Source organism: Doryrhamphus excisus, chromosome 22 (genome assembly GCF_030265055.1).
Source record: "Doryrhamphus excisus isolate RoL2022-K1 chromosome 22, RoL_Dexc_1.0, whole genome shotgun sequence".
Lineage (NCBI taxonomy): Eukaryota > Metazoa > Chordata > Actinopteri > Syngnathiformes > Syngnathidae > Doryrhamphus > Doryrhamphus excisus.
Window position 1 is genome coordinate 7,088,118 of NC_080487.1, and position 11,883 is coordinate 7,100,000.

Here is an 11,883-nt window from a genome sequence, read left to right on the forward strand (position 1 = left end):
CAGATTCAATCCCACCCTCGGCCATCTCTGTGTGGAGTTTGCATGTTCTCCCCGTGCATTTGTGGGTTTTCTCCGGGTACTCCGGTTTCCTCCCACATTCCAAAAACATGCTAGGTTAATTGGTGACTCCAAATTATCCATAGGTATGAATGTGAGTGTGAATGGTTGTTTGTCTATATGTGCCCTGTGATTGGCTGGCCACCAGTCCAGGGTGTACCCCGCCTCTTGCCCATGAAGACAGCTGGGATAGGCTCTAGCACCCCCCGCGATTCTCACCCAGCCCGAAGTGTTTCCCATTAAATGCATTCTTAGCATCATTTTAGCCGTTTTTGTATCTTTAGAATGCACTGAAATAAGAAAAATATACATGTTCATGTTTTTCCATATTGGTGGGGTCATGTGGTTCCATATTTTTTCCAGTACCCCGCGACCCTCGTGAGGATAAGCCGTAGAAAATGAATGAATGTAGCATGATATTAAAATGTAGTAATGTTGAAATGTAGTGAATGAGAGCCCCTTCTCATTTGTGTATACGACAGCAAACTAGTTTCATTGTAAACATATAGTCATGTAAGATTGAAAATAAACATGGTGTCAAGTCAGTTTGCAGGCAAACCAGCGTCACCCCGGCCTCAAACTGTCAAATCCAGCACCAACACAAAAGTTTGCTGGAGTGGAACAGGGGAGTGTGTGTTTGTCAAAAGCGAATAGAATGGACAAACAACTCATCAGCATTAATGCTCGGCACACAAAACAACGTTTTCCCAGCAGAACTTGCTAAAAGCACCTTCGTCTGTCTGTCTGTCAGAACAAACAATTCCAATATGTCATCCTTACCGACATTCATGCGTTCGGCTAATGTGTTGATGTGCTCGTGATTTTGATGGTAGAGCGTTTTATATCCATTTATGAATGAGAGGTAAGACTTTGGGGTGACATGAGTTCTCCTCCTGAATCTGAAAAACAAGAAAAGCCTGGTTTTAAGGACTATAAAACGTTAAAAATGCTGTTTTTATATCAAAGTGGTCTACCTTTCAAAGTAGCTCTCGCACGTCTCAGACACTTTGCGGTGGTACACACCCATCGTGGTCACCATGGAGGCTTTCACCTCTTTTGAGCAAACAATAGGGAACTCTGACAGGAAGTGATGGGCCACAGCCACCAAAGCGTCCTCCGGCCAAGGGGCGAACCAGTCCATGGTGCAGCCAGATATCAACCCCGGGAACTTCAGGGACCTGGAGCGGAACTTCGGTCCCACCTGACAACATGAACAGATGCCAGAAAAAACAGTTACCTTTTCAGCTTTTCATCCATGTACACACATTTCCTGTGGAAAAACGTACCGGCGAAAAACAGAGGACAACGTGTAGATTCTTTCGGGCGCGTGATATGAAGTAGTCGTAGAGGTTGTCAAACGTTGGTGGAATGCGAGGAAATTCCTTCTTCATCACTGGGACCAGGTTTTGGGTAATCTCTTGGATTTCGTCTTTGGCAAAGAGGTTGGACACCTGCACCACAAGAGAGCATATTTATTTAAGGCCTCTCTTATGCAAAATACTGGACCAGCTCTACACCCTCACAAGGGTGCTTGAGGGTGCATGGGAGTTTGCCCAACCAGTCTACATGTGCTTTGTGGATCTGGAAAAGGCATTCGACCGTGTCCCTCGTGGCGGCCTTTGGGGGGTGCTCCAGGAGTACGGGATTGGTGGCGCGCTACTACATGCTATCCGGTCTTTGTACAAACGGGACATGAGTCTGGTTCGCATTGCCAGTAGTAAGTCGAGCCTGTTTCCAGTAAATGTTGGCCTCCGCCAAGGCTGCCCTTTGTCACTGATTCTGTTCACAATTTTCATGGACAGAATTTCTAGGCGCAGCCAAGGTGTTGAGGGAGTCCAGATCGGGGGCCTTAGAATCTCATCTCTGCTATTTGCAGATGATGTGGTTCTTATGGCCTCTTCGGGCTGTGACCTTCAGCGTTTACTGGGACGGTTTGCATCTCAGTGTGAAGCGTCTGGGATGAGACTCAGTACCTCCAAATCAGAGGCCATGGTTCTCAGTCGGAAAAGGGTGGCGTGCTCCCTCCGGGTTGGGAATGAGGTCCTGCCCCAGGTGGAGGGGCAGGAGGAGTTTACGTATCTCAGGGTCTTGTTCACGAGTGAGGGAAAGTGGGAGCGTGAGGTCGACAGACGGATCGGTGCAGCCTCGGCAGTAATGCGGTCGCTGTACCTGACCGTCGTGGTGAAAAGAGAGCTGAGCCGGAGGGCAAAGCTCTCAATTTACCGGTGGATCTATGTTCCCCCCCTCACCTATGGTCATGAGCTTTGGGTCATGACCGAAAGAATGAGATGGCGGATACAGGCGGCTGAAATGAGTTTCCTCCGTAGGGTAGCTGGACTCACCCTAAGAGATAGGGTGAGGAGCTCAGCCATCCAGCAGGGGCTCAGAGAAGAGCCGCTTCTCCTTCACATCGAGAGGAGTCAGTTGAGGTGGCTCGGGCATCTAGTCCGAATGCCTCCCGGACGCCTACCTGGTGAGGTGTTCTGGGCATGCCCAGCCGGGAAAAGGCCCCGGGGCAGACCTAGGACACGCTGGAGGGATTATGTCTCACAGCTGGCCTGGGAACGCCTGGGTGTCCTCCCGGTGGAGCTGGAGGAGGTGGCCGGGGACCGGGAAGTCTGGGCTTCCCTACTAAGACTGCTGCCCCCGCGACCCGGACCCGGATAAGCGGAGGAAAATGGATGGATGGATGGTTATGCAAAAGGGACTTTATGAGCACTGACCTCGAGAAAAATCTATCATTTCTCTCTCAAAAATAAGGTCCTCACCTCTCCAGAAGAAAGTACATTATTGAGGTACTCCAAGAAGGCTTCCTGTTTGATTTCGTTGTCTGTGAAAAGAAAAGTGTTTCCCCGGCCATCAGCCCCAGTTGATTTGTACAACTTTTTCAGGTCATCCATGAAGTTCGATATGTTGTAAGACCTGAAGAATGAATTTCATCCATTAAAAACATGTAAACAATGAGAATTACCATGATTGTTGTCCTAAAGCAGTCCAATGAGTGCATGTGGACTGTGACAGATAAATACAGTAAACCTCGGATATATCGGACTCGGATATATCGGAAATTCGCTCACAACGGACAGATGAAAAAGAACCGATTTTTCTGTAATGCATTTCCAATAAAAATTCATTGCATATATCGGATTTTTTATAACGGATTTCGTCTATTTTGGACAAAATCTCCAGTCCTGTTCCAATGCATTTCCATTAAATTTCCCTCGCATATATCGGATGGCCGCATCGTTATGCTAATCTTGTTGATGTCACTGGCTATTGTCTTTCTCCTGGCTCCAGATTTAGGACAAATATAAAAGTGAGTGACGTCAATAATACTAGCACAGCAGTGAATGAGATCTTAACCTCACTATTGGAAATAACGTAGGCCTGACGGGCGTAACAGGGCCTAGCTTAATTAACAATTTGTTATGCTCAGAGTCCAATAAAGTTCAATTCTCATTACCTTACGTCTCTTTTCATTGCCCAGTCCAGGTACATTGGAAACATAGTCAAGGAAGTGCCTTTTTATAATGGATAAAATCCGACAAACGGATATTTTTCGGTATACGCATATAACGGATTTCGCTTATATCGGACAAAACCAGTGGGAACAATTGAATCCGATATATCCGAGGTTTACTGTATGATAAATATGTGTTCACATAAGTATTGCGAATGATGGGTAAGTTCCCCTTTAAGTTAGCTAGCAATGGGTTTATCAGCACAAAGCTCCACATTCTCCACTGCTCACTTCGTTAGTGTGATCTGATTGACTTGGTATCCTGCTATGTACGAGGCCAGACGAGTCAAACTCTGCTTTCCCGATCCTCCCACTCCCACCAGCAGGGCGTTGCCAGTGTCTGTGCGAATGACGCGCGAGATCTAAAAGAGGAAGTATCGACAGTCGATAAGCGAGGCCGTCCTGCGAGTGTCATTGCAAATGGTGGCTGTACCTTGACCAAGTGAGTCATGGCGTCTGTGAAGAACACCAAGTCCATGTGTGCACCCCTCACTTCATCGTTGTGTTTGGCCTGATAGAACCTCAGCTTCTCTTCTAGGAACGCAAAAGACGGCACCTGGGAGAAAGATTCCCCAAGTCAGTCAACAGTGAGAACAGAACAGCGAGCGAGTTCCTACCAGCTCATAAATTTTGGGGGCGTCGAAGGAGGCGTTTTCATCTTCTTCGCCTGTCGGCTCAGGGGCCTCTCTCAGGAAGTCGACGAAGTATGGATCCTTGTGAAGCCCTGAGACCAGGCTGGGGTCGACGTGTTCTTTGACCACACGGCTAACAGCGTTCTCAAACCACTCTTTATCTTCAGCACATATGAACCTAAAGACAATCACACATCCGGTTCAAATCGGAATCTTTCTTTTTCCCAGTCGATACTGGAATTATGTCCAAGTTTGGTATTTTGATTGTATATATTTTTACATATTTTATTGGATTCTTATTTGTTAATTTATTAAGACTAGAGGTGCTCCGATCGATCGGCTACCAATTGGTATCTCCGCCGATCAGCTGCAGGACCGAGAACAAGCATGGCTGCCGTGTGTTGGACTCTTGAGAGTGATATAAGTGAGAATGAGAAGTTTTGCACCCTGCCAAACGTTCCTCAAAAATGTCTCACTGGGGTGGTGCTTTGAAAAGCTTTAAAATGATGCGGCATTTTTGGGGGGGGGCACCCCTTAGCAAGGTGTGGCGAGTTTGATGTGATCATCTGGCAATAAAGCCCCGGTCCCAACCATCACACCATCTCCTCTCTGGGTACAGAAGAGGGAGTCGACTGCATTTGTGCTTCAGAGGGCAGCGGATGCGGCTGGAGGGACCCAGCAGAGGTGGATAAACCTGCTTTTCATTCAGGTATCCAGTCAATAATGCGAGTAGACTAGAAAAAAAATAAAGCCCCGGTCCCAACCATCACACCATCTCCTCTCTGGGTACAGAAGAGGAAGTCGGCTGCATTTGCGCTTCAGAGGGCAAGTTAATCTCACTAGAAAAACCTTGGTGATCCTTAATATAGCCAGGAGTACATCTAAACATTTACACTGCATATATGGGATCAGGGGGCGGCACGGTGGACCAGTGGTTAGCGCGCAGACCTCACAGCTAGGAGACCAGGGTTCAATTTCTCGGCCAGCTCTGTGTGGAGTTTGCATGTTCTCCCCGTGCATGCGTGGGTTTTCTCCGGGTACTCCGGTTTCCTCCCACATTCCAAAAACATGCTAGGTTAATTGGAGACTCCAAATTGTCCATAGGTATGAATGTGAGTGTGAATGGTTGTTTGTCTATATGTGCCCTGTGATTGGCTGGCCACCAGTCCAGGGTGTACCCCGCCTCTCGCCCGAAGACAGCTGGGATAGGCTCCAGCACCCCCGCGACCCTTGTGAGGAAAAAGCGGTAGAAAATGAATGAATGAATATGGGATCGGACCCTTTCACTCATGGATTATCGGTATTGGTATCAGCATCATAAAATTCTGATGGGAGCACCCCTAAGCAAGACTAACCTGTCTTACTTGTTGATAGTAGCAGTTTTAATTGACTATTGCTCATGATTCTCAGTATTTTGTTGGGACAAAATCACAAAAAAGCGAAATTAGACAAAAAAAAATGGCACTCGCATACCTGTCGGCGATGACGCGTGTGCATTCACTTTTGAAAAGGGACATAAGGATGTTCAAGTCGTTGCACTGCTCCGCCTCCACCTTCAGCATTCCCTGCCAGATCCTGGACAAGTCTCGCAAGTTGAAGATGTAGTGGAACTTGGAGGGCGTCGGCAGCATCTTTATCTGTTGCATGTGTCATGTCGACATGCATGAATACATCCTAAATGTACGGAAAATAATCCATGGGTTACCTTGGTCCACTGCCATACGATCCTCCCAGCTGACACAAGCTTCTTCACCATAACTGTTATTTGCGGCTTGAACTTCCTGCACTCGTCGAAATAGCCGCAGCCAATCACACCTATAGGAACCAGTGTTAAAAACAAATATGATAATTTCATAGATGTTTAATGTTTGGCTACCAAAGATCTTGTCGATGGAGGTGTTGGAAGGCAGCGTGCAATTGAAGACGGTGAACTGCCTCTTGAGCCGCTGCGGGATGTCGTTTCGTCCGCCGCCGGGGTGGATCATGGCGGCCAACATTTGCACATCCACAATCGTGATGAAGTCTCCCGGCTTGTCCAAGTTGTACATGCCGCCCATTTCCATCATTTGGCGGACTATCTCGTTGGTAATCTGTAAGACATCCGTCATGTACTATGAAGAACCTAGCGATGCAAACCCTGGGCATCCTAACCAGATGCCCGAGCCACCTCATCTGGCTCCTCTCAATGTGGAGGGGTAGCGGTTTTACTCTTAGTCTCACTCTGAATATTTGGACAGCTTATTAATAATTTGGAGTTTACACACACACACCTGATCTCCCCATTCATTGACAAGAGGCATATTGATGTCATCCACAAAGACTGACATCCTGCGGCCCCCTGGTGGTCCATAAGTGCTGCCGATCCTCTTCTCAATGTAGCTCTCCACCGTGCGCTGCAATGACAAAACATTATCCACGTAACAGACAACTCTTGCCTTCCAACAGCCATATATTTATTCATATGTGGTGGTCATATGCACCGCACATCATAATATAACAGCATAGCAAGTGTTGGGGTTAGTACTCTTCTCTGCAAAGTAAGAGCACAATTTGGTCATTCTGAGTGCTTTACATCAAAGAAGGCTAAAATCACTTCATAAATTTCACTTCATTTTCATACCATTACATACAATTTCATAAAATCATTCCGTAAAACAAAAAAATAAAATAAAGGGACCTGTGCTGCCCTTAAGGCAATTTTCCGGATAAATAAGTTAATGAGCTTGAATAAGCAATGCTGAGGATGTGTATTTTGCTAGAAGTGATTAAAAGTTGTTTAGATAAGTAATTCATGGTTTATACAAATTTGTATTAAAATTTTTTATCACTGGGGTCCACTTCCGGTTTCCGGAGATGCGCTTCCGGTTCACTTCCGGATGTCGCTGTGGAGGGGATCGCTCATGGAGACTGCACGGGAATGTGGTGGATGCAGGAATGCCGTGAGTTTGACTGTATTGTGGTTTATTTTGATATATTTTGATATTGGTTGTTGTGATTGATTGGGCTTGGGGAATTTGATAATGTAGCAGCCGCTCAAGATTTTGAGATACACCTTTTGTGTTGCAGTTTTCACCACACACACAGACATATCTGTGAAGGAAGACAATTAAACATTGCAGTGGAACTCCAGGGTCTTCGTTTGTGGTTTAGCTTGGTGTAACCAACATCCCTGTTGAAAATACTACAGGACCGATGATGCTTTTTCCACGTTTCTGACCTACAGATGTAGTTCCAATGTTGCATTCTGGTGTCATAGAGGGGCGGACTTCCTTATATATGGTTCACAGTTAGGAAGCACTTTGGGCACATGACCAATCACAGCGGAGTGGGCACGCCCGGAGGCGGGCCATGGGTGGAATAAATTAAAACAGACCATTTTGTCGAGAAGCACAAATCAAAGGAAATCCAGCTGGAATAGGTGCAGATTCTGGAAGATCTATAAAGTTTTCTGTGCTGGTTATTGTGTGTAGCTGCTCTATAGTAGTCCATGACTCAACACAAAGGGCAAAAAAAATTAGATGAGTTGAATAGAAGCGTTTGAATATTGCCAAAGTTGATGATTGTCTCACATCTTCTGGATGACCAGACTGAAATGCAGCCTTACTGTGGTTAGCAGAGCTGTTTTAAATTCTGACAGGAAGCCAATGCAGAGACCCTGGACTACTGTGGTCATATTTCCTGGTTCTATTCATGACTCGAGCAGCAGCATTCCGGATGTATTGCAACTCTTTTACAGCTCATTTAGAGAGAGTCTTTTACCTGAAACATGATGGGTTCCGTGGCGGATGAGAAGTTCAGGGACTTGAACAGGTCTGTCTCAGGGTCAAATTTCTTGGCGTGGCTTTTAATCATCACCGTCTTGGCTGTCCCTTGCTCACCAATCAGCAAGACGGCCTGTTGGGAGAATTGAACATGGGTAATTCATTCATTTTCTACCGCTTTTTCCTCACAAGGGTCGTGGCGGTGCTGGAGCCTATCCCAGTTGTCTTCGGGCGAGAGGCGGGGTACACCCTGGACTGGTCGCCAGCCAGTCACAGGGCACATATAGACAAACAACCATTCACACTCACATTCATACCTATGGACAATTTGGAGTGGCCAATTAACCTAGCATAACCGGAGTACCCGGAGAAAACCCACGCATGCACAGGGAGAACATACAAACTCCACACAGAGATGGCCGAGGGTGGAATTGAACCCTGGTCTGCGCGCTAACCACTCGACCGCCGTGCCGCCAACATGGGTAATTGTACATTTTAATTATGTTTTAAAGAAAGCATGTCACCTTGTGTTGCTTGGCGATGGTGTCCAGCAAGAAAGCGGTCCTCGTGTTATCGACATTGGGAACAAGGATGGAGGAGTAGTCGGGCACGTGGTCTTGTGGATATTCATACTGGCCTACGTGGTTGTTCCAGTGACACCACTGACCTGGAACAACAAGTCCATGTCAACAGGTCTAATAAGTAAGTAAACCAAGTTAAGAGGAAGTGAGCGTACCATCCGTATCTACCATGTACTCAAATATGGTCTCCCCCTGCTGGGTGTGAGGCAAGTCAATATTGCAAGCGTGTTCTCGGAAAAAAGACTCTAGTTTGTCACGGTCGTCCAACTCCAAAAGAGAGCCTAGACTCCACATGAGGCAGAAGACAAAAAGGCGCTCCAGGTGTTTGTCGCCCACCAGGCCACCCATCTGCTTGGTTGGGATGAGACCCTCCAGCAGGTTGACAGACTGAGGGATGTATCCAAATCAGGAACAGGTTATTTTTAATATATTTACAGTTGTGTTTCCTTCAATGTTTTCTACCTGCATGATGTAGTTGCACTCCAGAAATGCCATCTTGGGCTTCAGGTTCAGCCTCATGAACGTATAAGCGTCCCAAAATATCTTGTCATACAAAATAATGATGTTCTCCGCTTCGTCAGCGTTACGCTTGTTTGTCCAACCCTTCAAAACAAAGCGTCGCATTCAGCCCCCTCATTGAGAGAAGCATCTGGTCTGCACTGGTGACAACATTACCTTAAGTATGGGTGCCCAGCTAAGAGCCGAAGAGCTCATGAAAACCATACCGACGCGGGAAACTGTGGCCGGGGAAGCGTTCTCGATGTTATGCACTTCAAACACCAGCTTGCAGGCTGGCGACATGGTGATACGGTCACCGTTGGCCAGCGTGAGGGTCTTGTTGTCGTCCAGCACGGAGTTGAGATTCTCGATCCAGATGGCGTCCACGGGGCCGTCCAGCACAATCCAAATTATCTCCCCTGAAGACCAAGGTCACCATGAGCCATGACAGGTCCATAAGTTAGGAAATAAGCTAGTAACAATTTTGGCATTCTACACTTTCAAACAGCATCAACAGTAGTGTGATGGTTCTGATCCATACTTGCTCATGAACAAGTACACAACGTAGGCATGTTCTACATATTGTTTAGGATAAATACCACCAGTACCATTGAAGTACATTCATTCATTTTCTACCGCTTTTTCCTCACGAGGGTCGTGGGGGGTGCTGGAGCCTATCCCAGCTATCTTCGGGCAAGAGGCGGGGTACACCCTGGACTGGTTGCCAGCCAATCACAGGGCACATATAGACAAACAACCATTCACACTCACATTCATACCTATGGACAATAGCATGTTTTTTCCTAGCTGTGAGGTCTGCGCGCTAACCACTAGACCACCGTGCCGCCCCATTGAAGTACAATGGTATGGAAAAGTGTTTGCCACCTTCCTGATTTATTTTTCTTTTGCATGTTTGTCACTTAAATGTTTCAGATCGTAAAAATAATTTTAATATTAGTCAATGACAACACAACTGAACACAAAATGGTGTGTCCTTAGGTGAGGGTAGGACCGTAGATAAATACTGGTAAATTGGGAGCTTTCCCGCTTTGGCTTAGCTCTCTTGGACCAATTCGCCTGTGAAATCTCGCGTTCCATCCTCCCTCAAGGTACTCCGACCCGGAGATTGAACTCCATCCTTTTCCATGGAGAACCATGGAGTCAGATTTTTGAGTTGCAGATTCCCATCCCGGCCGCGTCACACTCGGCTGCGAATCAATCGAGTGAGAGTTGAAGGTCACGGCTCGATTAGGAGACCCAATCTGGCAGGCACCAAACCAGAACCCTTCAACGCCCTGGCTGGCTGTGCCTCGAGATTCCGTCCATAAAAGTCATGAACTGAATCTGCGACAAAGGGCAGCCCTCGCGTAGTCAAACCCTCACTAGAAACGGGTTTGACAAACTGACATCGGTCATACAGAGAACAAACAACTTGCATTATCCAATTCCGCATACTCCCACAGTATTCCCCACATACATTTCCATCAAAGAACATAGCCCCACTCCGTCCATCACTTACATTCTCCAGAATGGACTACTGCAACAGTATTCTCTACGGTACACCTTCCAAAACCCTCAACAAACTACAATATATTCAGAACTCCGCCGCCCACCTCCTCACCTCCACCCGCTCCCGTCAACACATTACCCCGGTCCCCAAAAACCAGGGTTCTTCTCATAATCTACAAAGCCCTCCACGATCTGACCCCCCCATATGTCACAGACCTGCTCCATCCACACAATCCCTCGCGTCCCCTTCGCTCCTCAGACTCCAACCTCCTGGCACTCCCCTTAAAGACCAAGCTCTGAACCTGGGGTGACAGAGCCTTCTCCATCGCTGCCCCCACCCTCTGGAACTCTTTGCCCCATCCACTCCGTGCTTGCCCTGACCTTCCCAGTTTCAAAAAACAACTAAAAACCCACCTCTTTAAATCTGTTTTTAATGTCTAACTTTTTATACCTGACTGCTGTGCCCCGCCCCGCTTTTACTCATGTTTTAACTTTGTATTAACCAATGAATGTTGTATTTTAACGTATCTTTTACTCTGTTTACTTGCTTTTATTCAACTCCATTCTTCTGTAAAGTGTGTTTGAGTATTTTGAAAAGCGCTATACAAATAAAATGTATTATTCATTCATTCATTTTCTACCGCTTTTTCCTCACGAGGGTCGTGGGGGTGCTGGAGCCTATCCCAGCTGTCTTCAGGCGAGAGGTGGGGTACACCCTGGACTGGTGGCCAGCCAATCACAGGGCACATATAGACAAACAACCATTCCCACTCACATTCATACCTATGGACAATTTGGAGTGGCCAATTAACCTAGCATGTTTTTGGAATGTGGGAGGAAACCGGAGTACCCGGTGCATGCACGGGGAGAACATGCAAACTCAAAATGTATTATTATTATTATTATTATATTTCCCAGAGAAACACAGTTGAATGCCTTCTCCAAGTCCACAAAAACACATCTAGACTGGTTAGGCAAACTCCCATAAACCCTCCAGGATCCTGCTGAGCGTATAGAGCTGGTCCACAGTTCCACGACCAGGACGAAAACAACTCTGCTCCTCCTAAATCAGAGATTTAATTATCTGGCGGATCCTCCTCTCCAGAAACCTTGAATAGATCTTACCAGGGAGGCTGAGTTGTGTGATTCCATAATAGTTGGAACACACCATGCTTTGCCAAAGCAGAGGTACTGCCCACGATGGAATTAGGAAAGGCCTTATGGAATTCTGGGCGGATCCCATCCACCCCCGGGGCCCTGCTTCAGCCCCTGAGATAGAAGAGCCCACGGTGGAGTCCGAAGGCGCTGCTTCCTCATTGGAAGAC

The 11,883-nt window shown here is 46.9% G+C and overlaps 1 protein-coding gene across 1 annotated transcript in view; it reads right to left on the minus strand.

Annotated features, from left to right (window-relative positions):
• The window catches only part of LOC131109406 (dynein axonemal heavy chain 8-like), a 68,895-nt gene that overhangs the window by 17,659 nt on the left and 39,353 nt on the right, over nt 1-11,883 (minus strand). The window contains exons 50-65 of the mRNA XM_058061364.1: nt 9,227-9,468; nt 9,014-9,154; nt 8,707-8,938; nt 8,495-8,637; nt 7,969-8,103; nt 6,480-6,602; nt 6,086-6,299; nt 5,915-6,024; nt 5,683-5,846; nt 4,195-4,387; nt 4,011-4,133; nt 3,809-3,939; nt 2,826-2,979; nt 1,344-1,508; nt 1,032-1,258; nt 838-956 (exon numbers count right to left, since the gene is read on the minus strand). Coding sequence (XP_057917347.1) covers nt 838-956; nt 1,032-1,258; nt 1,344-1,508; nt 2,826-2,979; nt 3,809-3,939; nt 4,011-4,133; nt 4,195-4,387; nt 5,683-5,846; nt 5,915-6,024; nt 6,086-6,299; nt 6,480-6,602; nt 7,969-8,103; nt 8,495-8,637; nt 8,707-8,938; nt 9,014-9,154; nt 9,227-9,468 — 2,616 coding nt within the window. The remainder of the gene's footprint in view (nt 1-837; nt 957-1,031; nt 1,259-1,343; nt 1,509-2,825; nt 2,980-3,808; nt 3,940-4,010; nt 4,134-4,194; nt 4,388-5,682; nt 5,847-5,914; nt 6,025-6,085; nt 6,300-6,479; nt 6,603-7,968; nt 8,104-8,494; nt 8,638-8,706; nt 8,939-9,013; nt 9,155-9,226; nt 9,469-11,883) is intronic.